Source organism: Carlito syrichta, unplaced genomic scaffold (genome assembly GCF_000164805.1).
Source record: "Carlito syrichta isolate Samal-C Ts95f unplaced genomic scaffold, Tarsius_syrichta-2.0.1 Scaffold309824, whole genome shotgun sequence".
NCBI classification, from domain to species: domain Eukaryota; kingdom Metazoa; phylum Chordata; class Mammalia; order Primates; family Tarsiidae; genus Carlito; species Carlito syrichta.
This window is the reverse complement of record NW_007253920.1, coordinates 1,275,335-1,303,167: the sequence shown is the minus strand read 5'-3', so window position 1 is coordinate 1,303,167 and position 27,833 is coordinate 1,275,335. Positions and strand designations below refer to the sequence as shown.

The 27,833-nt window shown below is 41.1% G+C and overlaps 1 protein-coding gene across 1 annotated transcript in view; it reads left to right on the top strand.

The window, feature by feature from the left end:
* SPON1 (spondin 1) overlaps nt 1-27,833 on the top strand; it is a 253,507-nt gene that overhangs the window by 39,684 nt on the left and 185,990 nt on the right. The window contains exon 3 of the mRNA XM_008067941.2: nt 10,191-10,324. Within this exon, the coding sequence (XP_008066132.2) occupies nt 10,191-10,324 (134 nt within the window). The remainder of the gene's footprint in view (nt 1-10,190; nt 10,325-27,833) is intronic.

Genomic DNA, 27,833 nt, shown 5'->3' with positions numbered 1-27,833 from the left:
AGAAACTAAACAGAGGTGCTTTAATGACTGGGATTATTTTCTTTGGATTCTCTCTCAGATTTTACTAAAGTAGTTAGAAATCTCTTCTTGGGCAGATTCAGCAATAACAACCTGCATTAATTTCACTCCCAGAAAAATTGGAGATGTCAAATGTAGCTGTAAGGGATGATCATAATAGCCTAAAATTATAAACAACAAAATGTTCAATACTCTGAGGCTTGTTAGGTAAAATGTGGACTCTCCATAAAAAGAGCTATTATGCAGCCATAAGAAATTTTATTGAGATTACATATTGAATAGGAAAGAAAGATGTTCGTGATGCATCATGGAGTGAGAAGGCAGGTTAAAAGATAGGGAGTGTGGCATAATCCTGTTTTAGAATTGCATTTGTGTGCATGTGTATATATGTATAATCTGAAATGATAGACACTGAAATATTAATAATAACTATCTCAGGGCAGTAGAACCAGCAATAATGTTTGTTTCATATTTTTTGCTCCTCTATATTTTCTGCTTTTCCTACAATGAACAAATATCTCTTGTGTAGTAGTATTAAAAAGCTCATTTCTTCTTTCCGCTTCAGGGTATCTTCCTCCGATGTTAACCAGCCTAGGGTGCTAATCCCTCCCTTTTGGGATGTGGATTGTAATTGGTTAAGAGAGAGGTGCATGACATAAAAGGGAAGACACGAGGCACTGAGGGCCCGTTACAGGTGCTTGGTGCTTTGTAAATAGTATCTCATCTATTCCTTCTGTCAACCAAGCAAAATAGGTATTATCACATCATTTTGCAGATGGGAAGAGAGATGCAGAGAGGTCAAGTGGCTTGACTTGGCCAAAGTCATCTAACTAGAAAGTGGCAAAGCCATGACTTAATCCAAATCTACCTGATTCAGACATTCATTTGCTTTGCACTGTACCATGCTGCTTCTTACAAAACCTTCAGAGAAGAGTTAGGTATGAGATGGTTTCATAGCACATATCTTCCCACATTCCCCACCCTGATCCTTAACTCTCTGTGTCCCCATGCTCCCTGACTCAATAGTTCATAGATAGACATACCAATGCCCTCTCTTTCAGACCCAGCCTTCCTGGTACCCAGACCATAAGGACTTGAGGGCAGCCTGCTTATGCAGCTGCTGTCTACAATTGGGGATTATTACATCACTATCCAAGGTCAGCATCCTTAGTCATGGTGCCCCAGCCTTGATCACTGAGCTCCCGAGCTGTTCTCATAATCACATCTCACACCCACAGCAAAATCTCCTTCTTATCCCATGGCCCAAGTTTCCAAGCCTAACCTCTTCTGCCAACTCTGCTCCAAGCTCATATTCATGAGGTCAGTTTCCCGCTGTAGATCCTGTTTCAAGTTCCCATTCCAATTATCTATCTTCTTGGTTCTCATGTGGGAACTGAAGCCTTGATCCTGACCACTAACCCTGATCTCTATGCCTGGGGTTCTGCCTTTTTTTTGAGTCGAAGTTTCACTCTGTTGCCCAGACTGAGGTGCAGTGGCACGCTCACGGCCACCCCAGCATTAACCTTCTGGGTTCCTGTGATCCTTCTGCTTTAGCCTTCCAAGTAGCTGGAACTATAAGGTGCATGCTGCCATGCCCAGTTAATTTTTTTTATTATTATTTGTTGTAGAGATGAGGCTTCGCTAAGTCGCCTGGGCTGGTCTTGAACCTGCGGGCTCAGGCAGTCCACTCACCTCAGCCTCCCAATGTGCTGGGATTACAGGCTGAGCCACTGAACCCGGCCTGGCTCTGCTTCCTAAAGATAAATGTCCCAGATGCCACCTACATAGGCTTCTGAATCTCCTAGGTGTCCCACTACTATGGTCCACCCACTTGTTAGAACACTTGAAACTTCATCTGGGGCCTTGATGCTGTTCAAATTCATCCTTGAGACTTGTGTCTGTTGGACCAGAAAGGATGAGACTTGCATCTATCGATCCAGGTTCATCTCATGAGACCTGTGTTTATTGGACCAGCAAGGCATCAAGAGAGAGAATCCAGATCAGAGTTGAAGAGGAGGCAGGCCAAGATTAGATCTAGAAAAGAAGTATTATGCGTTCAAGACTGAAAACTGAAGCCATAAACAGTATGAGGAAAGAGTACCCACTCTCAGGGTAAAGGTAGGTCATGATGTAGATTTCAAAATGAGTATGGCAAGTGATTCAAGACCAAGACTGTGATCAATGAAAAGTTTTAGAAGCCTTGAAAATCATGCTGACAAAGTAGCTTAGAATGTCCCTGATTCTTAAAAGGCCTGTTTATGACCAAACATCCAACCAATTGGTCTGACTATAGACTGACAAATATTCTGGAAATCAAACCTTGCTCACCTGTCTAAACCTTAGTGAATATCAAGGTCTGACTTACCTGGCTGTCTCACCTGGTTGGGACCCATCACAGATTAAGATCTCTCTCTCTCTCTCTCTCTCTCTCTCTCTCTCTCTCTCTCTCTCTCTCTCTCTCTCTCATATGGAGTCAAGAAAATGCTTTACCAGCAAATATCTCTCCAAATGACTTTAAACTTAATCTGAGAAGATTTATTTTTAACATATATATAAAATAGAAATGTAATCCTTAGAATGTTGTAATGAAGTTCTTAAAAAATATTAAGCTGGGCATGGTGGCATGCACCTGTAGTCCCAGCTACTCAAGAGGCTGAGGCAGGAGGATCACTTGAGTCCAGGAGTTTGAAGCCAGCTTGGGCAATGTAGCAAGACCCTGTCTCTAAAAGAGTAAAATAAAATAAACAACTCTTCATCATTGTAGAAAATTTGGAAAACTCTAAAAAGTACCCAAAGGGAATAAAAATCACCCATAATACTATTAATAGACACATTGCTATATGCTTTGATTTTCTAGTCTCAGGTATTTCAGAGAAGAAACAACAGATTGAAATGAGTGGCTGTCATTTAGCTGGTAGCTAATATGGTAGGATTCTAAGGTCTACCCTAGACCACGATGTGGGTGGAAACATTGGAATTGGGGAAAGGTTTAAGAGTAGGTTCTAATGGGCTCAAAGCTTCTCAGAAGAAACTTGATATTTTCTGAGAAGCAAACAATGTTGGGAGCATTCACTGGATCCGAGGAAACAACCCCTTCTGTTCAATGCTTAATTACCATCTGGCAACTGAGGTTGTGGATAAACAACCATATTTACCTGAGGTGGTGTCTATGGATTGGAAAACATTCTTCTTTGTTTCAGTTCTGGGCCAAGAGTCTAATCCCCCACTGGGATCTCTGTCAGAGTTTGACTAGAAAGAGCATGGACTTTGGCTTCAGATAGCCCTGGGTCAGAATCCAGACCAGATTGCTCTAAGCTTTATTTCATCATCTGTAAAATCTTGTATTACTGGCAAAGATTCAATGAAACGAAATGACCATTTTAAGTACCAGGAACATAGCAAGTATTAATTAAATATTAGGACTGTTTGGCCTTCCTAACGTTATCACCCAGAACCTTCCAAGGATTTTAAAGATTCAGGATTAAATATGCCTGCAAAAGTTCTCAGGCACTATCAGCAAAGGGAATCCTCACTGGACTCACAATTCTGCAAGTCCAAGCAAATAACATTGTCTGGAAACCCACAGTCCCGCCAACAAGACTGCAGAAGGGAATATAAGAGCCCTTCAAAAAATATGAAGCAAAAGTCATGTTTACTTGACCAAGTACTTGTGTGTGTGTGTTGGAGTGGGGTGTCTTGTTGTCATGGGATGGTCCAGTGTATATGGTTTCATGGGACTAAGCTTGACTACAGAGAAACTTCTTACCAGTCATAAAGGAAATGGCACTATCAGTAGGGACTATAGCATGGGAAAAAGCAGGGGCATGACAGCCCTGTAAAGACTCAAGTCCTGGCTCTGCCACTGTGGGACGTTGGGCAGGTTGTTGAACCCATCTGCATCACAGTAGCTTCCTGAAGGGTTAGCTTAATAATATTTATTTTTCAGTGTTTGAGGGGGACGGAAATAAGATATATGAAGTTCTTCACCAAGAGAAGATACTAGTTATAATTATTATTATTATTATTTTTGAGTTGGAGTCTCACTCTGCCACCCATGCTGGAGTGCAGTGGCAGGCTAACAGCCACCCCAGTGTCGGTCTCCTGGGCTCAGGCAATCTTTCCACCTCAACCTTCCAAGAAGCCAGAACTATAGGCATTCGCTACCATGCACAGCTAATTTTTTGATTTATCGTAGGGATGAGGTCTCATCAAGTTGCCCAGGCTGTTCTCGAACCCATGGGCTCAGGCAATCCTCTTACCTTGGCCTCCCAAAGTGCCAGGATTACGGGAAAGTACTAGTTATTATTATTTCAGAAGGAAGTCCAGGTAGTTGTCTAATTAAAGGAGCTAAGGCAGACATTGCTGCCAAGTCAAAGAGCTAGGAACCTCACAACCAAGGAGAGGAGGCAAGCATACCTCGTGCACACCTGTTGTGTACCAGGAACCGTGCAAAGTTCTGAGAAAATTATAGGTTTGTTTTTTGGTTTTGGTTTTGGTTCTGCAAAAAGGCAAAGGTATTGATCAGGCTCTGACAGGAGAAAGCACACAGCCAGAGTGGATGAACACAGAAAGCAAGGAGGGAGACAGCGCGATATGAGGCTAGAGGCAGGAAGGCAGGAACTGGACTCCGTTAAGAATCTCAGTCTTGATTCTGGCAGCAATGAAAAGCTGGTGAATCATTCTAAGAAGGAAGATACTATATCATAACTATATTTATATTTTTAAAGGGTCACTCTGGCTTGCAGTATTGATAACAAATAGGAGAAAGGCAAGAGAGGATATATAAAGGACTGGTTAGAAAGATTTTATATTAGTTCAGAGAAAAAAATGATGTAGCTTAGTTTAGGGTGATAGTAAGAATGGCAGCAAAAATTCAGGAGACATTTGTAAGGTAAAATGACAGGACTTGGATATGAAGGATGAAGGCGAGAGAAGCCAAGGGTGACCTCCAGTGCCTCTGACTTGCACAATTGGAGTAGAACCAGGTTAGAGAGAAGATGATCTTGTTAGTTATTAACAGGAAGGGTTTGAGGTGTTCCTGATATATCCAAAGGGAAATGCAAGTAAAAGATAGAAAGTTGGTGGTACATGCCTGAACTCAGAGATGCAGCCAACACAAGAAATATAAACTTATGAATCATCTATACAGAGGTAGTAATTAAAGCCATGGGTTGAATGAGATCACCTAAAGAGAGAGAATAAAGTCAGAACAGGAGAGGGTTTAGACTCAGCCTTGAGCTGTTTCAAATGTAAAGGTCAGTGGAGGAGGATGAACAGCCAAAGAAAGTAGGAAAAGAGTGGATGGGGGAAGTCCAGGATGAGGGGAGGACCAGGAAGGAGCTATGGCACAGAAGCCAAGGGAAGAGACTATGTCAAGAAGAAGGACTCCATGGCACTCTTGGATTAAGCGCTGCATAAGTCTTAGCTAGAGTTATTTTGGTAGTGTGATATGGCCTAAAAACACATGGACTGGGTTGAGAAGGGAGTGGGAGGTGAAGTGAAGACAGTAAGTATAGCCAACTTATTCAAGTCATTTGAATGCGAAAGAGAGAAGAGAGCTAAGACCATAACCACGGGAGGTGGGGGTGGGGGTGAGGGTAAAGGGTTAGGTGAGGTCTCTTAATTTTTTAATGGAGGAGACTTGAATGTGCTAAGGAGTGTACTTCAGTTGTAGCAAAAGTCAAATCTGGAAGAGAGTAAAGGATCACTGTTAGAGTCAGGAAGAAGGGATGGGACCAAGAGAGTGTGGTGTTGGTGAAAGAATAGTCTACGAGAGTAATGGAATATAATAGAGAGCCCAGCAGTAGAACTATCCAGATATAGTCAACTGATCTTTGACAAAGAAACAAAGACAATACAATAGAAGAAAGGTTGTGTTTTCAATAATGGTGCTAGAAAAACTGTATATCCACATAGAGAGAGAGAGAGAGAGAGAGAGAATCTAGGCACAGACCTTAAACCCTTCACAAAAGTTAACTCAAAATGAATCACGAACCTAAATGTAAAATGCAAAACTATAAAACTACTAGAAGATAACATAGAAGGAAACCTAGATGACATTGTACATGGCAATGATTTTTTAGATACAACACCGAAATCATGATCTATGAAAGAAATAAGGGATAAATTGATCTTCATTAAAATTAAAAACTTTTGTTCTGTGAAAGACACTGTCAAGAGAATGAGAAGACAAGCCACAGAACAGGAGAAAATATTTCAAAAGACATAGATGACAATGACCTGCCATCCAAAATATACAAAGAGCTTGTGAAACTCAACAATGAGAAAATGAACAACCCAATTTAAACATAGGCAAAAGACCTGAGCAAAAACCTCACCAAAGAAGATGGCAAGGAAGCACATGAAAATGTGTTCAACATCCTGTGTCATTAGGGAATTGCAAATTAAAGCAACAATGGGATACCACTCACTACACACCTATGGGAATGGCCAAAATCCATCACACTGACACCAAATGCTGAAGAGGGTGTGGAGCGATAGGAACTCTCACTCATTGCTGGTGGGAATGCAAAATGGTACATCCACTTTAGAAGACAGTTTGGCAGTTTCCTTAAAATCTAAACATACACTGACTAAATATCCCAGCAATTGTGCTCCATGGCATTTACCCAGATGAATTAAAAATGTATGTCCACACAAAAACCTGCTCCTGGATGTTTATAGCAAATTTCCTCGTAATTGCCAAAACCTGGAAGTATGTCCCTTTAGCAGGTAAGTGGATACATAAACCGTGGCGCATCCAGACAATGGAATGTTTTTCAGTGCTAAAAAAGGAATGAGCTATCCAGCCATGCAAATACATAGAGGAAACTTAAATGCATATTACTAAGTGAAAGAAGCCAATCTGTAAAAGCTACATGCTGTATGATTCAAACTCTGTGACATTCTGGAAAAGACAAATCTGTACACAGTGAATGGAGACAGTAAAAGATGAGTGGTTGCCTGTGGTTGGAAGGAGGAAGGGGTGAGTAGGCAGAGCACAGAGGATTTTTAGGACTGTGCCACTACTCTGTGTGATACTAAAATAATGGATATATGTAATTACAAGTTTGTCAAAACTCGTAAGATGGACAACACCAAGAGAGCACCCTCGCGTACCTAAACTATGAACCTCGGGGTGTTGTTGATGTATCAGTATAGGTTTGTAGTTTGTAATAAACGTACCATTCTGGTGTGGGATGTCAATGGTGGGGAGGTTGTCTGTGCGTAGGTACAGGGAATATATGGGATCTCTGTCAATTTTGCCTAAAATTGCCATTAAAATAAAGTTTCTTAATTTTTAAAATAGCGGCTCACAATATGGAGAAATGGAGTTGGATTCCCTACTCCATCATATTAAAAATTAAACTCCAAGTGGATTGAAGACCTAAATGTGAGAGGTAAAATTATAAAATGAATGGAATAATACTATAAGAAAGGGATTGGCGGTAGCCTGAAACTGCCAGGGGGGAGGGAGACATAACATTAATAAGGGTACCTGATCTCAAACCAGGCAAAGTGAGGACCAAAGGCAGGCCCAAACTTTACCTGTACAATGACTGCTTGTATTCCTAATCCTGAATTGTACCCCACATCTTTAAAATAAAATAAATTTTTTAAAAAACTAGTGGAAGAAAATATTGTAGAATACCTATGTGATCTCAGTTTTTAAAAGCAAGATCACAAAAGTGAAAGCCATGGGGGAGAAATTGGTGGATTTGACTAGATGAAAGTTATTTATGTTAAGTGAGAATTCCAAAGGTAAGATTAACCTGTGAGTCACAGAAAGGAGGAGACATTTGCAAATGATACGGTGTTCATATCTGGAAGATCCTTAAAAAAAAAAAAGAGGCAAGAAAAAGACAGGAAAAATGGCAAAGATTCTTAGTAAGTAATTCATGGAAAAGGGAACCTGACAAACTTTTTAAAAGATGCTCAAATTTGCTGGTTTTAAATTAAAATAAGATATTATATAACCATCCGACTAAAAATAATTAGAAAATCAAGTAATAACAAGTACTGGGGAAAAGACATGGGGAAATTGGAAACATTTGTGTATAGCTGATAGAATAAAAGGTATAGCCACTCTGCAGAGCAATATTTCAGCACTTAGTGAAACTAATATGACTATACTCACAACCCAACAACCCAGAAAGCTCATAATTTCTGAGAAACTCTGATCACATGCACTCAGCATGAGGTTCTTTACTGCAGCAATATTTGTGAAGACAAAAAGCTGGAAGTCACCTAAGTGTCCCTCATGGGAAGAATGGACAAGTCAAATGTGATCTATGCTTACAATGGAAAATTAGGCAGCAGTCAGAAACAATGAATTACATTCACGTATAGTAACACTGGCATAGCTCAAAAGCACAAAGTTGAATGAAAGAAACATTATGACACAAAACAATTCTATACAATTTCAAGGAAATAAATATGTAAACTCAAGACATGTAGTAAATACGTATGAATGAGTGCTAAGTAGAGGAGGAAAATTGAAGACTACAGAGGTAAAAAACAAAAAGTAACAAAAGTTTGCCTTTACTTTGCCCAGTGATGAAATTATACAGTGAGCTAAGGAGTTTGAGTGACTTTGTTCTTTTTTGCCTGCTATCCTAAAAAGAAAAGGAAGTTTTGCAAGTAAAATAAATAACAATGTCGTTCAATAATCTCATAAGGTCGTATTTTGAAGATTAAATGAGTAATTCAGATAAAACATTTAGCTTAGTGTCTAGCACATGGTAAACACTCAATAAATCAGGCATGTCCAACCCACGGTCTGTGGGCCACATGTGACCCAGGACAGCTGGTAATGTGGCCCCACAAAATCTTTTAACATCATGTGATTTTTAGTGTTTATTTTCTTCGTGACCCCATACATAAAGCTCCATTTTTGAAGCTCGCAATCACTCCTTAACCATGACATTGCTTTTTGGCAGCGCATACATTTGTGAACAGCTGTTTTCAATTACAAAGCACACAAAGAGCAAAATTTGAACAAACATTTCTGACAAGCACCTTGAGAACTCACTAACAATTGTGACCACTTCCATCGAACCAAACATTAATAGATGAGTTTTACAAAAACAAGGTCAAATTTCCCACTAGTTTTATATTGTGCTCATTTTTCTAAACTTTATAATAAAAATATTTAAAAATAAAAGAAGTCTTATGTATATACACTAATTATATTATATAATTTATTTGCAGCCCAAGACAATTCCTCTTTACTCAGTGTGGCCTAGGGAAGCCAAAAAGTTACTCGATGCGGCCCAGGGAAGTCAAAAGGTTGAATGGCCTTGCAATAAATGCTATCTATGAATGCTATCAACACTACTCATAGCTACTACCAACTGATTGGAGTTGGCACTTAAAACCAGTTTGAGGCAGGTGATTTTCCCCAAAAGATCCTTTCAGATTGAATATACTATAGTTCTTTAGAGGGATAGGCAGATACTACAGCAGGCCCAGAAAAAAAGCAGGTAGCAGAAGAGCTGAAACAGCCTTGGAGAACAGGAAAGGCTACCATCTTGTTTGTAATATCACAGGAGACCATGATGGTCAACTTGGGGGAATATTGATTAGCAAATGACAATACACAAATGAAGGAAGTAGAGACTGCACAAGTAAAAAAAAATAATAAATATAATAAAATTATAAGATAAAATAGCACCATAGACCATCATTGGTGAAGTACGTCCTAGGAAGCTGGGACACTTTATGTACTTTGCTACACTTCCTCCAAAAGTGCTTCTTTCAACATTTTTAATTTTAACTGATAACACTGTAGCTAAATGGGCCGTCCAGCCATCTAGCGTTTGCTTTGGATTACCTCTCCCCTGTCCTCTTCCTTCCCTGAAAAGGGACACAGGTTGTTCTGGTGAAACGAGCTAGATTGGCACCTAGTGGTCGGTTCCTCAAAGTACTGACACAAGGTTTGATCCCAGAGAACAAGATGATGTGCCCAATCCTTGCCCTCATATTACGTTAGTTCACAAGCGTTGCCTGGGACTCCGCGCCAGGTAATTTCCTGGTGCCCGGGGATAGAGAGTTGCTAACGCAAAATGACAAGTTTAAAAATAAAATTAAGGAAATATCAACTCTAAAACGTAGGAGTCCTCCCGAAGTGACGTTGCATTTTCATGTGTTTATTTTCCACTGGTTTTCCATAGATCATAGATGAAGAAGAAACGCAGTTTATGAGCAACTGCCCCGTTGCGGTCACTGAAAGCACGCCACGGAGGAGGACGCGGATCCAGGTGTTTTGGATAGCGCCACCAGCGGGAACAGGCTGTGTGATTCTAAAGTAAGTATAGCCCTGCATGCTCCTTCCCTGCAGTTTATCAAAGACTTTGTAGTGTAGTTGCAGAAAGACAAATATCTTCACTGGACATCGGACAAGTTGTATCATCTCTCTGCCCTTCTTTATTTCTAAAATATCACCACAGGCCTGAGCACAGTGGCCCAAACCCATAATCCTGGCACTTTAGGAGGCTGAGGAGAGAGGATTGTTTGAGCTCAGGAGTTGGAGGCCAGCCTGGGCAATATAGTGAGCCCTCCTCTCTGCAAAAAATTTTTAAAAATTAGCCGGGTGTGGTGGCATGTGCTTGTAGTTGGGAGGCTGAGGCAGAAGAATCACCTGAGCCGAGGAGGTCAAGGCTACAGTGGGCCATGGTCATGCCACTGCACTCTCCAGCCTGGGTGACGGGGTGAGACCCTGACTCAAAAATAATAAATACAATAAAATTATAAGATAAAATAGCACCATAGACCATCATTGGTGAAGTACGTCTAAAGATTCATTTGTCTGAACCTCTGTTTTTATGGAATAGTGTGATTCTCCTGGCTACTCTCTATGTTACTGGAGATAATTATACTAGAGCTGATTAAGAAAAATTACAAAGCAGACAAAGATGATCTTTGACTTTTTTCATCTGGAATTCAACACTTTTTTTGTCCTCAGAACGCAACACCTAGAATCCTAAAACTGCACTTAGGCTGACCTGAGATTCCAGCATAACCCCCATTAGCCCTGAGCTCTGCTTTATGATCCTATCTTCTTCCTTGCCCATCAAAATTGCTCTCTGGTGCCACTTCCTATCTGGCCTCTTGATACTCCTTTCAGAGAGTTACAATAGATGATAAGAGCTATTAGCCAGCCAAAATAGTTTTCCTCTGAAAAGTGGCATTGTCTCAAACCTGTATCTCCAAAACTGTGTGCCACAGAACAATGTTTGGGGAAATAGAAACAGACGGGCAGGAAGACAATTTCTGTGGTCAAATGTTTGCAAAATGCTGCATACTACATCCCCTTTTTGCAGATTCACAACACATATTAGCATAATAAAGGTTTTGCAAAGTCTGGCAAAAAGAAATCTGGTTTCACCCAGTGTTTCCCAAACTTATCTGATTGTAAAACTCCATTTTGTGTGTGTGTGTGTGTGGTGACAGCTATTAAACATTCACCAGTTTGGGAGACACAGCCATAAGTTATTTTAAGTAGATTTAAGGTCCTCTATGGAATGATGTAGAGAATTTTAGGATTTCAGACAGGCAAATTGTCATGGGCGGATGGATAGAACTTCAATTCTAGTATCCAAGAAGTCATTTTTCCATGGAGAGAACTTCCCAACAATCTTCCTCTTCTTTAAATCCCCTAGAACCTTATTTGGGTATTTAGTTATTCATCAAATGTGGACATTTCAACAGACTGACAGCTGTGGTTAACTCACGCCCACTCCTGAAGAGATGATGATAAGAAAGCCTCCCACCTAGGCATTGTGGTCCCTGCAGATTCTAGACTTCCACTGTGTCTGGCTTATGGAAAAAGCCCCCACAGAGTCTCTGGAAGCATCTGTCCATTATCCAGACTCAGCCCTGTCTTTGGCCTCCCTTTGCTGCCATCTGTCTGAATGTCATTTGTTTCTTTCTCGGTTTAACACAAGCTGAGCATCCTTCCTCAGATTTCTTGAGAAGTTTGACTTTTGGCATTAATCTACACAGGTCATTTTTTAAAAAATTTTTGTCAGTAAGATTTTTTTTAATGAAATCTTATCTATAAATGTCAATATATAACATGTATCCAGTATCTAGTTGAAATGCAGAAGAAGATCTTGTGGAAATGAACGAAAACCTCTGAAATGAGAACAGAGGCTATGTGTTCAGGGCCTGCTAGAGTGCCAAGGAGTCAGCTGCCATCACTAGTGTTTGGCAGAGTCTCAAAGGCAGGTAGGGGAGCAGGAAAGCCTTGTAAGTGGGAAAAAAAGCGGGGAAGACTTCAAGTCTGTTCTTATTGGAGGTTCTTGGCTTAGGGAACCTGGAGGCAGGCTAACTACAAGTGGAGCATCTCATGTGATTGGTTTGGAGGGCATATTTGACTTTCTCTGGCTGGTCCTGAGTTGGACGTGGGGGAGCTAGCCGGAGGCAAAAAATGGAGCAGTTGTCAGTCATTGAACCAGACCTGATGTTCTGGGTTGATTACTAGAGCCTAGAGACTGGGGTCAGCGTTCTGTGGTCCTTGTCATACATGGCCTGGTCATTGGCTGTTAAGTATTCACTCTCAGCCTGGAGACTGGGTCCCAGCCCAGCTCTCACCTCTACCCATGGCAGCCCAAGGCTCCACAGAGCCTGGGGCTCTAAAGAAAATGGGTTAAAAAGTATGATGAGTCTTCCTGCTCTAAAAGCCCTATCCCTCTAGCTCAGATCTGGCTTTCTTTGATTTATTGTTCTCACAACCCAGAAGCTTTTGATCTTCCTGGTGGAAGCCAGAAAGTCATCTCTTGTTTACTCATTAGCAATCAACATGTGTGAACATTATGTTTTCCCATTAACAATGAACATGTGTGGCTTGTTCATTCACTCATCCTTTCAACAAACACATCTGAGAGTCTATTTGCCCAAGTATCCAGGATTTACAGGTCACTGAGGTATGTTCTCAGCCCTGAAGGTTCTACAGGTCAAATGGAAGAGAGAGAAAAGGTCAACCAATATTTTCTTTTTTTCTTCTTAATTTTGAAGTTGTGAGGTACAATTCAGGGTTAGATATACAAATGGTCATTATGCAGGTACCTTTGTTGATCCAATACTTTCTATGTACCAATACTTTCAGTGACCATCTAGCACGTTTTGTCTCATTTGATCTTCTCAGAAAACTGACCCATATTCAACAGACTGACCCTGGGGAAATTAGGCAAGTCTCTTAAAGTCATACATTCATTTAACTCCAAAATCTATGTTCTTCCATTCTTTTATCTATTTTTTTCTAAGGGAATTATATAAAAGCTACAACTGTTCATTAAAGAAATCATAATTGTATAATAATTTTTATAGGTAAGACATAAGTACATTCACATTGTAAAAGTTCAAACAATATAGACAGTAGTGAAATACAGAAAAATACAGACAGGAAAAGTGAAAAAAAAAAATCCATGACCTCTCTCCCAATAAATTCCAGGGCTTCTACATAAGGGTAGCCATAGATAACGATTTGGCATGTATGCTTTAGACTTAACTGTGTATTTACATTCATAAAGATAAACATAAAAGTACATATTTTCATTTTTGTGGGAATTTCTGTTAGCACAAATGGTATCATGGTATATGCTGGTATATGTTATATTCTGAACTCGAATGGTTTTTCACTAAATAAGATTTATTAGAGATAGGTCCAGGTCAAAAATATATTATTCTACCTCTTTTTTTCTTTTTTTTAAACTGCTGTGTATCATCCACAGTATGGGGGTTACTTAATCCACAGTTGATGAACATTTAGATTGTTTTTGCTATTACAAATAGTGTTATGATGAACATCCTGGTACATGCCTATTTGAGCAATATGCAAGTTTTTATCCATGGTTGATGCCAAGAAATGGGATAAAAAAGAATGCACATTTATAATTTTAATAGATGCTGCCAGATTTTCCTCCGAAAAGCTTGCCAACTTAAACTCTCCCTGACTGTGAACAAGGGGGCCTAAATCCTTATTTCTCAACAGCGCTTGATGTTATCAATCTTTAAGATTCTGCCAATCCGGTAATTAAAAATGATATCTTATGTTAAGTCACATTTTCCTGATTACTAGTATATTAGGAATCTTCTCATATATTTATTCTATTTGTTTTATTTCTTCTATAAATAGCTCATTCACATTTTTGTCCATTTTCCAATCATCTATCTTTTAAAATTGGTTTTATATATTTAATTTATGTTTTTAAAAACATATTGTATTTAAAAATACATTGTATATAAAATATGTTCATATATACATATGTGTAAATATAAAATAAATAATTTTATTTATTTAAAATATATTTATATTTAAAATTGATCTCTAGATGAGTGAGGAACTAGGCATAAAATAAAATAAAATAAAATTGATCTTTATATAGTCCAGATAATAGCACAAATTTCAAATATTTCTCTCCATTTTTCTTTTAACTTTGCTTATGGGTGTCTAATAAAAGAAATGTTGATTTAATCAAATGTATATATCCTCTCCTTTATGAATTTTAATTTTGTGTCTTATTCAAAAATAATTTTCCTATACCCAAGGCTATAAATATGTCCCTATATTTTATAGATTTAAAAAATAAATTTAGGTCTTTAATCTTCCTGGAATATAATGTTGTTAATGATATGGTATTAATAAGCCTCAACAGAAAATAGATGGTACCAAAGGGAAGTTTAATAAGGAGTCCATTTACAATGGCGGAGCAATGTAAGAGTTAGAGAGGCCATCCCCCAGACCTGAAAAGGCCAGAAGAGGGATAGGGGGAGCCACACAGCAGCTGACACCTTTGGTTAAGGGAAGCAACTAGTCTGAAGTGATCCTACAGGGATCCCAGCTCTACTCCCTTTCTCTGATTCTCTGTGGGTTACCCTCTTTGGCCTGGCTCTAACCACAAACAATGGAGATAGAGTCTGTTCAGACTATTCTTTCAAGCAGAGGATAAGGGGCAGAAGAGTGGAGCAGGTATCTGGAGGAACAAACCAAAGACATCCAGCACAGCCGGGAAATAAAAATGTACCTATTTTTCTCCAGACAAATAGTTAATTGTCCCACATCCATTTATCAAATAGTTAATCCTTTCCCCAGAGGGTTGAGATGCTACTTCATCAGATACAAAATTTGTATACAGGTCTGTTCTGTTCTGTTGATCTTTTTATGTATTCTTCCCTGAAACCCAGACCATTTCATAGCGTAATTTTATGTTTTGATAACAAGTCATTGCTCATTAATCTTTTGGTTCAAAGTATTCATGGTCATTTGAGCAGATTTGTAATTCCTGGTGAATCGTAGAATAAGTTTGTTGTCTTCGCTACAAAACTATTTGGGGATTCGGAATGATGATGCACTGAATTAATAGTTTAATGTGAGGAAAGTCAACATCCCTATAATATGTGTCCCCAGTCAGAAACATGGAATATTCCCTATTTATGCAGTTATTTTTTGCATCCTTCATAAAGTTTTATTATTTTTTCTTCTCTTAGATTGTGCATTCTTGAGAGGATTTTTTCCCCATAGGTAATTTACAATTATGTTGTTTTTGTGAATGGGATCTTTGTTCCTGTGATACTATCTAATTATTGATTGTGTTTAGAAAAGCTATTGATTTGTGTACCTTAGGTTTGAATATGGACACTGCTGAACTCTCTTGGTAGTTCTAGCAGCTTGTTCTTTCATTGTTTGGGGATTGCCAATGTAAATGATCATATTTAAAAATAATGATTTTTATATATCTTTTGTTTCTTTTCCATGCTTTACTTTATTATCTAGTGCCTAGAATACAATGTTAGATAGTGGTATTAAGGCTTATTCCTAATTTTAATATAAATACAGTATTTCATTTTTAAGTATAATATGTAGTAATACATATTTCAAATCAATGTCTTTAATCAAGCTAAGGAAGATCCTTTATTTACTAAGAAAGTTTCCTTCTTTTCTATGTTGAAGGTGATACTTGGAAAACCAACCAACCAATCTTCTGTGTATACCTACCACGTGTAGATGTACCAGGCACTGAGAAAGATTTGATGAATAAACAATGATCCTGACTTTAAAAACACTTTCAACCTGTAAACAAAAATATGTATGCAGAAGTTAGCAAACCCATGAACAAGGGACAAATTAGAGTTCAGAGAGAAGATCACTAAGGAATGAAATAATCAGATCTTCTTAGACAGGTCAGCAGTTGTATCTTGAAGGCAGCGGTAGAGTTTGGAAACATGGACAAAAGAGAAGAGGTTATTCCAGGTAAAGGGGCTGGATAGGGTAAAAACTGAAGTGAGAGCAAATATGGCATCCCTGGGAGACAGTAGACAGACAGACTTGTCGAGATTAGAAGGTCTTTGGGCGCCAACACCCATTGCTAAATCATGGAGGTCCTCCAATGTCAATATGAAGAAATTGCACTTGAGTCAAGAGGAGTGAAGGAGCCATTAGTGGTTATTAAACAGTGGCCTGACACAATGGGAGGAAGGTTCATTAAAAAGTTAGCAAGGATGCCTAAATCTGGCAGCAAAGTTCAGGACAGATGAAAGAGGAGGCACCAACTTTGTTTCAGAGCCTTCACTTGCAAAAAGGAGCATTTGAGTTGCAGGATTTGAGTCATATTCCTGGGAGAAGTCAGCCTGGTAGATAAGCTGCAGAGTCTGCTGAATGTCTGCAGATGACAGCTCTGAAGCCCGCGTGGCTGGTTGTGTTCCTTTGCCCAGGAGGGCTGGGAAAGGAAGCAGACAGCAATAACGACTTTCCTTTTGGCACAAACCTGACACCATTTCCATTTTCCATTTGGATGCAAAGATGTGAGCATTCTAAATTACAGACTTTCTGGGCAGCTCTCCTTATAGCCTTCTCCTTACAAATCAGTGACCCTTGTCACTGCTTTCAAGTTTCCCTGGCATGCTAGGGAATGCTGCAGTGAACGCTGCAAACTATTATAACCAAGTAGTAACTGATTAAAAGAAAAGACCCTCATGAGTAGAATAAATATTTACAGACCTCACCAGAAGGAAGCCCTGTCCCACTGAGACAGAGAAAAGTTTTTTTCTTTCTTTCTTTTTTTTTTTTTTTGAGTTGGAGTCACTCAGACTGGAGTGCAGTGGCACACTCATGGCCACTCCAACATCGACCCACTGGGCTCTGGAGATCTTTCTGTCTCAGCCTTCCAAGTAGCTGCAACTACAGGCACGCACTACCATGCCCGACTAAGTTTTGATTTACTATAGAGACGAGGTCTTGCCAAGTTGCCTGGGCTGGTCTCAAACTCACAGGCTCAGGCAGTCCACTCGTCTCGACCTTCCAAAGTGCTGGGATTACAGGCTGAGCCACTGAGCCCGGCCTGACAAAAGTTTTATCTCCCGAAGTGATCCTCTCTTTCCACGAATTTATTATCTTTGGGTAGACTTCCAACACGTACTTGTCCCTTCCTGGAAGGGTCTGAAAGGAGGTCATCTTTCTCCTGAGAACAGTCATTTGGTGAACCATTTGTGGAATTCAGTCTTACGAATCCATGATTGATTGCAAGTAGTAATAATAGCCAAGAGCATTACAAATACTCATTTAATCCTCACAGCAACCCTGTGGAGTGGAAACTATGGAGCAAGCTAAGGCACAGAGAGGTTAAATAACATGCCTAAGGTCACAGAGTAAGTGACAGATTTGGGATTCAAATAGAAGCCACAGGGCTCCTGAGTGTGTGATCTTAATACCGCAAGCTACCTTCTCAGACTGGTGCCATGGGGTCAGGTTGAACTCTGACTCTGCCTCTCTTCCAACATCATTAGTAGCCAGATCTTGGCAGCTGGACTTGCAACTGTCTCTTCTATCACTTGCTTTACATTCCTTGTCATATTCACAGAAACTTCCTGACTTACTCTTGCAGAAACTTCCTAATTGATTACTCCAGTTCTTTGCTCTCTGATCCTGGTGTTATGGCCTGCTGTCCTCATGCCCAGCTCCTAACACACTTTCATGGGGGTCCTCGTCACCTTAAGATAAAGTTCAGAATCCTGATGAGAGTGTGTAATGCTCCCCATGTCCTTCACCAAACCTCCGCATCCCTCCTTGAACCCTGTTCTCCAGCCTTTCTTGTCTGCTCATTCCCTTAGTAGCACTTATTGAGCATCTCCTATGTGCAGCCACTGAGGACACAGAGGCTGTCTTTGAGGTTGTCACAGTCTAGGGGGAAACACAAACAAAACAAATCAGGTTCACAACCCTTCTTGTGTAATTCAGAAATCAAGAAAGTTCTAAAATCCAGAAGATATTTTTCCCCATAAACTTGCCCCGAACTGACTTAAAGTTATTTGGTCTTTTTGTGTAAATATTAATGGGTTTGATGGTGAGATGCTATCTCAGACCTTGATGGGGATGTTATAAAATATATGGAATGTGTACTGTATTATCCAAAAATATTCTAAATTCCAAAACATATCTGGTCTCAAGGCTATGAGGTAAGGAGTCTTGGCCCTGCTGATGCAATCCAGGGTGGGAAATTCAGTAATGGAAGCATCTCTCAGGGTGAGGGAAGGTAAGAACAGGCAACCTCTGGCAGGACTGGGTTTCGCACGAATGTTAAAAGGAGATGATTTTTTTCCTTGCCAGTGAAAAACCCTATTTCCAGGTATAGCTGCTCCGAGATCTGAGAACTCATTTAATGTTCCTCATCATCAATGAAGAAAGTCTCCATTCCTTAGCATGGTGGTCCAGACTCTTCGTGACTTGTTCCAAGCCACTTTTACAGCCTCATTTCTAGGAACTCCCCCTCCCCACACAGGACTCTGCTTCATGAAGCCAGGAATCAATTTCACTCCTCTTTGTGACCCTAATGTAAGGGCTGGCAAACCACACCCCGTGGGCCAAATTCGGTCCACTGCCTGTTTTTGTAAATAAAGAAGTGTCATTGGAACACGGCCACGTTAATTTACTTATGTATTGTTTATGGCTGCGTTCAAACTACTACAGCAGAATTTAAAAGTTTTGACAGAGTCCATTTTGTCTGTAAAGTCAAAAATATTTCTTATTTAGCCCTTTATAAAGTATACTGATTCCTGTGCTAAAGCATAACCCAGGGCTGGGAACTCAATAATTGTTGATTCCTGTCCTGGCTTCTCCCAAAAACCAGCTGAGACAAAATCTCATAAGCAGGTAGTTTATTTGGGAAATGATTCCAGGGAGCAGGAGTGAGGGGTTGGGCTAGTGATTTGGCCAAGTGTTATTAACTTGACCATCACTGTAGGCAACTGGGGCATGATCCTAGTGGGGCTTTTGGGGAGGCCTTATGACATGTGCCTCAGAACAGTGAACCTGGGGTAAAGGAGGGAAGACACTGCCCACTGGCCTTTATCCTCCATGAGTCAAAGGGGGTCCCACAAGAACTAATTGCCCTGCATTTCTGAGTTGCTCTTATGTGAATGTTCAGGGAACACATGCTGAAGCATCGGAGCAGCTCTGGGACAGGAAGCAAGAGGTAGACCATGCAGGCCAAGTGTGCATCATCCAATAACAGTGGGGCAGAAATGGTGGAAGTCTCTGCAGAGCTGGTCACTGCAACTGTGGCTGGAACTAGGGTTGGGCGGACAGAATATGAGGAGATGCAGAGCTGTCTGCTGTGGTCTGAATGCTTCTGTCCTCCCCAAATTCATATGTTAAAACTGAATCCCCAGTGTGATGGCATTAGGAGGTGGAGGCCTTTGGGATATAATTAGGTCATGAGGGTGGAGCCCTTATGAATGGGATTAGTGCCCTTATAAAAAGGGACAGAGAGCTTGTTTCTTCTCTCCACTGTCTACCACGTGGAAATACGAGAAGATGCCATCTGTAAACCAGGAAGCGGGCCCTTACTGAGCACGGAATATGCTGGTGCCTTGATCTTGGACTCTCCAGCCCCCAGAACTGTGAGGAATAACTTTCTGTTGCTCTGTTGTTATGAGTCACACAGTTTATGGTACTGTATTTTGTTGTAGCAGCCTGAACAGACTAAGACAGTGCCCTATATATTGATTAATCGAAAAATGGTGTAAGTAGCTCACATTTCTTCTCTAAGACTGTGCTAAGATATATTATATGCCTTATCTTACTTAATCCTCATAAAAGTCCTATGGGGTTGTCACTATATTATTCCCATTTTGTTGATGAAAAAACTGAAGTTTACGAGTTAATACTTAGGGCAACAAAGCAGTTAAGTAATGGAGCTGGGACCTAAACCCACTTCTGCCTGACTCCAAAGACCTTGTTATTAATTAACCACTAAGCTGCACTGACTGAGTCTGACTCCCCTCGCACCCACTACCTTCTGCCTCAGTTGGTCTGTGAAGAACAGGGCAGAACCCCTTCTGTAAACCAGAGGGTAGAGGGCTGCCTGTGGGGGGTAGATGTTATTCCCCAAGAGAGGAAACTAAATGTCATGTAGAAAATGGAAAACAAGCCCAGAGAACTTGGCAAGAGAAAGGCTTGTTAGTGGGAAGAGAGAATGAGTATTAAGGAGGAATTAGCTAGCAGTCGTAATACTTTATAACTTCACAGGGCTCACTAACTCTTTTTATCTTCAAAGGAAATAACATAGAAAACCACATGGAATGATGCTGTGTGTGATGTAGAGGAAAATGGCAGGGTTAGAAGGATCTGATGTGGCTGGGGCAAAGCTTACCCCATAATTTTTCTGGCATTAGGTTACAAGAAGAACCACAGGTTCCTTTGTTGTAAGTCAGGGTGGCTTCACTTGAGGCCGTCTGGGACCTCAGCAATGCCAGCCAGGGAGGAAGCAAGGAGTCAACAGAAAAGGGGTTGGGAAGACCTCTGAACCGCTGAAGTGGCTGGTTCTTGGGAGAGCACTTGGAAAGACCAATGCCACGGCTAAAGGGATACGTGTGCCTGGTCCAGAAATACTCAGATACACCAGAATCCGCCATCCAACAGTTGGACTCCAGATGCCAAGGGTTCTGGGAGACCCATGGGAGCCTGGCTCCAGGGGAGCCGTCCAATGATAGCAGAGTTTCATTCAGCAGCTGGGATCCCCAGTGTAGGATCCACCCCCTCCACCCCCTGGGCAGGAAACTGGCAAGAATTAACAGGCCACAGAGGAACAGGTCCCAGACAGCTCCAGGCACAGCGGGAAACTGTAGCTCAGTTGGGAAGACGGAAGCCCTGCTCTGTGGATTACGCCAACGCTGTGGGGACCTGGGAGGTGACTGCAACTTGGTGGGCATACAAGAGCACAAGGCCCACCCCAGCTGTGTACCAGCACCCAGGTCTATGGCAGCAAGACCAGTTCCAGTCCTTTTCCATGAATGGAGTGGGAGTTGCCAATATATTCCTTGCCCTGGTCAGGTTGGGATCAAAACGGAACGTTTTGACCCTGTGACTGTCTTTTTATTGACGTTAAATTAACATAACATAAAATTAACCATTTGTAAGTGACCAATTTAGTAAATTTAAAGTGTGCAGCCATCGTTTTTACCTAATTCCAAAACATTTCCATCACTGCAAATTAAAATCCCTATTCATTGAGCAGTTTCTCCTCGTTCTCCTCTCCAGCCCCAGCCCCTGGCAGTCACCAATCTAGATTGATCTATTCTTGATATTTCATATCAATGGAATCATACAATGTGACCTTTGTGTCTAGCTTTCTTTATGTAGCATGATGTTTTTTGAGATTCATCCAGGTTATAGGTCATATCACTACTTGATTCCTTTATATAGCTGAATACCCCGTTGTATGGATATACCATAATTTGTTTATCCCTGTGAACATTTTTGACATAAGATGATCATAGGATAAAAATGGGAATTTTAAGCAACAGTGAAAAAAGTACCTTGTGGTATTATACCTACTTTAACCTTTCAGTCCATTTTTTAAAAATATCAGGAAATATACACAATTGGCATGTTGCGCCACACCTGACTCTCACCCCATTTGTAGGAAGGACAGTCATGACTCTGCGACAAGAGTAGAAAAGGGCAGAGAAATGGCTCCACAGCTACGTTGTTTGCCTTTCAAGGTCATGAAGTATGAAATAGCCTGACACCAAAACGGCTTGATTAGATCTTTTACACCCAGTATGTGATCACAGTGCTACTGTCTTATACCCGGGCATTGATTACGCCATCTGGAAAACGCAAGAGCCAAAACCCACTGAAGATGCAAATGAGGTCCCCAGTGCTGCAGAATGATGGAATTCCTCCACAGACGCTCACCAACTGCATTACCATTCATTTTCAATTACTAATCAAATGGCCCTGAATTATTTGCCTCCCTGCAAGCCTGCTGGCCACAGAGAATGCCCAACCTAAGCCAGTGAAGAAACGAGATTACATCAGAAGAAAGAACTTCCCCCCACTCCCTCCATGATTGATTATTGCAAGCTGATTTCAACTACATTTTTCTTTGGGCATTTCCCTAACAGTCCACATTTAACAGCCCCAAGAAACCAAGAAAACAGGAGAAAAAGCTCCTTTATGTCTTAGGTCTGTGCTATTCATAAATGAAAATCATTGTTAATTTAGAGTTTGACAGCTGTGGTGCATTTGTAAGTCCAGGGCAGCTGTCATCAGCACTCTAGCTTATTTTTCAAGCAGATGTTTAATTTGACTTTAGTGCTATTGCCAGTTCTTGAGGAGAAAGAGAGGGGGAAGCAGAAACAGAAATAATTATTATATTCATCACTTGGTTTCCTTTCAAAATGTAAATCAGCATAATTAACGATGACATCAGAATTGCTCTAATTGCAGTTTGGGGTGCAGAACTAGTTAGCTATCATCTCTTACAAGGTCCAAAGTCCAGTTTTCTTTTCCTTCTTTCTTTCTTTCTCTTTTTGTTTTCCTAAAGTCAGAGGCTGTTTTGTGATAATTACACCCAGATTCTGAACAACGGTCCCAGCTCCCCAGAAAAGTCTTCCAGAGTACAGAAAAAACCAAGGAATGGTGAACGATGGGTGACTGGGCCACAACCACAGATGAAAGCGACAGGGCTGAGTCTTGTCTTGTGGCTCTGGAATCAGGAAACCAGTAAGAGCAAAGGGACAGAGCTCTTGGAACAGCAGACCGCTTGGAACAGCAGCCAGGATCTCCTGCTCTTATATATCTACCATGCCATTATGGCCAGGCAGCTGGCTTCGTGCACGCTCACAGTGTGCAAATCGGCCTCAGAGTATAAAATTAAACACATCTGTGGCTCCACGTAGAAATCTGATGAGTCAGTATGTACTTGGTCGGGCCTGCTGTTCCAGTCCACGTTGCTTAGAGGAATCTTCCTTCGCACCAGCTGTGTTGCTAGGTAAACCCACTTCCCAGGTCTGCTTTCTTTATCTTCGTTCATTTTTGTGTGTTTGGCTTCTGGCAGTCTCACTTGGATTTTACTTTTTACCATCTATCATGTGTCCAATCAACATCCCAAAGCACCTCTTTGACATTGCCTCTGTAGTGGGCACATGTGATGCAGTTAACACACTTATTCATATCTTTCTGCCTATTTCTTTGTACATTGAGATGGAAGACTCACCTTGCCTTCTTCATCCGCTAACAGCTTGATATGTGCTGTGCTAAAGAAGATTCCACCCAAAAGAAAAATTTGGCAAATGTCCCGGATCCCAGCTCTGAAATCAGAGTTTCATAGAGGGATGATCCACACCTCACCTGACTCGTGCCAGAGGCAGGAGAGGATGCTCTAAAGAGAACCAAATGTGTAGATACTCAGGGGCAAGTCTGACTCCTAAAAGGGTGGCCCTCATTCGTTAAAACGAAAAGTGTTATCTGCAGATTATTCATTAGGAACGAATTCGTCCTTAACTACAGAAAGGCCCCGCTTCTGCCAGGTTGGTGTCCCAAGAATTTATGGGAATCAGAGGGAATTGTTAACATGTACCAGAAATGATTAGTTGTTGCTTGGCACCTTGGTCATCTACCTGGGATCGACTCTGGATCTGTTCCTGGGCGACTGCTCTCCCTGCCTTTGCCCCAGGCTTGGATTGCAGGCTATCCCTCAATACCCCACATCACAGCTAGGGCCAAACAACAAGGGTTAATAAGATGTTGTTGAGAGCTTGAGGAGCACCACAAGGTTCCCACAGAGACCCTACATGACTGAGTTATAGGTTTGGCTGTGCCCAGAACCCACAAGTTCAATTCATCCTTAGGGGTTCCCTGCTATCAGCTCCTGGCCCGTCTCATACTTGATGGGCACCAGGCTCCCTGTCCTAACCTCAATAGCCAGTTTATTCCTCCATAAACGAATGCCACTGTACAAGTCCCAGTTGTCCCAAACTCCAGGCCCAACACCCCTCTGGACTAGTTTGTTCCACATCGTAGTTAAGAAGGTGAACTTGCAGGTTAAGTGGCCTGAGATTGAAGTTGGGCACTGCCACTTACTAATGACATCAGGTAAGTCCTTTTAGACTCCCAGTGCCTCCAGCACCTCCCTTGCCACTTGGGGATAATAATAGTATGTACCAACCTTGTAGAGCTGCTGTAAGAACCAAATGATTTAGTGTATGTAGCGTGCTTACGACATTGTCTGGCACAAAGTAAACTCTATACAGGGCTGTATTATTATTGTTGCTGTTATTGTTACTGTTTTACATTTGCAATAAAACAAAGATCATCATGTAGGTGTTTCCTAAGACAAAGAAGTGGTTCATTCCAGAAGTGAATTTCAGTTTCTGGCACTTAGCACAAAAACTATTTATTTTGAAGGTGATTTTTCAAGCTTCAAACACTACTAAGTTTCAGTCTCACTGGGTCTCCATTCCTTTTGCTTCTTGCTCCTTGCCAAGTTCCATAAAGAATAGGAAATGGCGTTAAGAAAAACATAAAACAAAACAGTCATGTTCAATTTAAAAATCAAGATCAGGGAAAATAAACATTAAAACATAACATCAAGACAAGAAGAATGCCTAAGCACACTTAGGGTTCTAAGTTCTTAGAGCAATGAATTACAGTCCATTAAATAAAATGAGAAACTATAGGTCATCTGATATAAATAAATACATATGCCAGTTAAACAAGTGAATGAATGAATAATTGGAAAGCTCAGTAAGGAATAGGATGTTTATATAACCTCAAAGTACCTGCCCTTGTAATACTTAATAACTACAAAGAGAAAAACAGGAACTTTAGAATGGAGAAGTCTGGTAGGCACCTGTAATGGGATAAATCCAAACTTAAATCACACGCCACCTGATAGAATGTAATGGAAAAACATAGCACATCATCACTTCTATGATATTCCTGATAAAGAGACATAACCTGAATCTAATGATGAGAAAACATCAGAAAAGCTCAGACGTTTTACAGACTAACCAACATGTAACCTTCAAAAGGCCTACAAGAGGCCATTGCCTTGCTAGACTCTGGTGTGGCCATGTGCTCTTTGAGCTACAGCAGTCGCCATGCTTCCTGGCTTTGGTCCCCTCCCCCACCTTGGGGAGATGAATCTTCTCTTTATCTCTCTCTCTCTCTCTCTCTCTCTCTGTGTGTGTGTGTGTATCTCCATCACTCTCTCTCTCTCTTACTTTTAAATAAACCATATTTTTTTTAAAAAAAGTTTACATGAAAAACTGAGGAACATTCTAGATTGAAGGAATCTAAAGTGACATAAAATCTAAGGGTAACACTGCATTCTAATCCAGATCTTGTCTGTAAAAGGACAAGTGTCAAAACTTGAATAGAATTTGAGGATTAGATATATCCGTGTTAATTTCTTAAATCTGAGGGTTGTGTTGTGGTTATGTGGGAGGACAGCTCTGTAGGAAATACACAATAAAGTACACAAAGTGATCGGGCATCATGTCAACCACTTACTCCTAAATGCTTCAATGTAAAAAAGTTCTCTATATTGTTCTTGTAAGTTTTCTTTAAGATTGAACTTATTTCCAATTAAAAAGACTCAGCTCAAAGTCAAAGGGTAGTAGGGTGGAAGGGAAAAGAGAACTGTATTTGCATCTTCCATTATTTCTTCATTTTCTCTTATCTTCCTGGCTTCTTCCTTTCAGAAGGTTGGGCCAAGATTTGAATGACAAGACATTGGGTTCAATCAAGGAAAGGACTTGCCAGGCCTGAGAGACTGGGCTGAATTCATTCATTCATTGATTGCCTCCCATGCTGTACATGTATTAAACACCTCCATCCTGTAGCAAGCACCACGCTAGACACTGAGGATACAGAACGGAGCAGGATGCAGCCTCTGCTACCAGGAACTCACAGAGTGGTGGGGAAATGGACCAGTCAATAGGCAGCAACCACACAGCGTGAAAAGACCACCTAAGAGAAGCGCAGGTCTGAGGCGGGTGGGAACCCAACCTGGCTGGGCATGGCGAGGAAGGTCCAGAAAGCAAAAAGTCTCTAGGAAAGGCAAAATGAGAAAACAGAGTGTGGGACTGTCCCCAGACTAGAGAGAGTGAGAAACATTAGGAAATCTGCAAATGAGTCCTGCAGGTAGAGCAAAAAGGATTGTGTTCGAGGTGAAGACAGAGTCATGTGAAGGTGTTTGCTTAGGAGCTGGTATTCACTGAATGTTCCTTTGCTTTCCTCCTGTATCCCTTTCTTTGCCAAAACATCTTTTATTTTATTAGAGCAATACCCAGCATTCAGCTGGGTATTGCTCTAATTTTCAAAATGACAGAAATAATAATAGCTAAAATATGTGCCCACAATTCTACAGGGAGGCCACTATGATTTCCTCCCTTTTAGAGAGAAGGAAACTGAGGCACAACTTGCCCAACATCATATAGCTCTGAAGTAGCAGAGTTGGCATCTGAACCCTGGACTGTCTAACTCCACAGCCCACACTTTTGATCTGCCACAGCGTATGAGTACATCTTTCATTAAACTAAATTCTCAGGAGGATTGTCTTTTATAAAGGGGCTTGTGGGCCTCAAAATTCTTCTAACTAGAGGGGCAAAAGGGGGCATCTTACACACTCATACCACTTCCTCATATCCCTCTCACTGCCTTCCATGCCTTCTCTGTCGCCAGTTGTGTGAACCCTACCATAGATCCAGGGACATCTGCAGCCTGGACTGAACCAAGTGAGGGTTTAACCCAGGGTGGCTACAGAGCCAGAACAGTTCACAGTGGAGGAGGGCAGCAAAGGGTCACATCAAAGAAGAGCCCTGTCCAAAGGGTCCTCAGTGGGAAAGGCCTTTGCAAGGCAAGAAACTGGGCACAGAGTTGAGTCAAAGTGAGCAGCTCAGGATGGAGACTGAACAAGCGAAGTCAAAGTGTAAACGGTGCAAAAGACTCTTTTGCATGTGTTCCCCATAGGAGGCACATGGTCTCAGACAGGAGGGAACGGCAACATACCTTTTTACTACCCTGGACACCTTACTATCCCACAGGGTTCAATTATTCATTTGACAAGCATATAGTGCGTGCCTACTATGTGCCAGGTTCATGCTAGAAATGGAGAAGGGAAGAAGAGAGAAGCAGGCAGAGGGACAGGCACATGAATATGCATCTGAGAACCTGAAATGCCAAGCTTTCTTTGGAACCAGGCTGCTTTTCCATTTTCCCTTTAGCCCCTGGAACAGAGCCAGGAAGTGACAGAGAGTTACTGGCTGGGGAAGAGTGTGGGAGGGGGGGAAGAGTGTGGGAGGGAGGGAAGAGCAAGCTCCCCCCAGCAGCCGCTGCCACAGACATCTCTAAAACAGGTCTTTACACAAAGGCCTAGTTATTCCATTATTCCTCCACAGCCAGGAAAAATCTCCCTTTCCACACCTCTCCGGTGATCCGTACTGATTCTGCTGCTAATTGCATTTTCTTTTTTTTTGAGTTGGAGTCTCACTCTGTCGCCTAGACTGGAGTGCAGTGGTCGCTCCCGCTG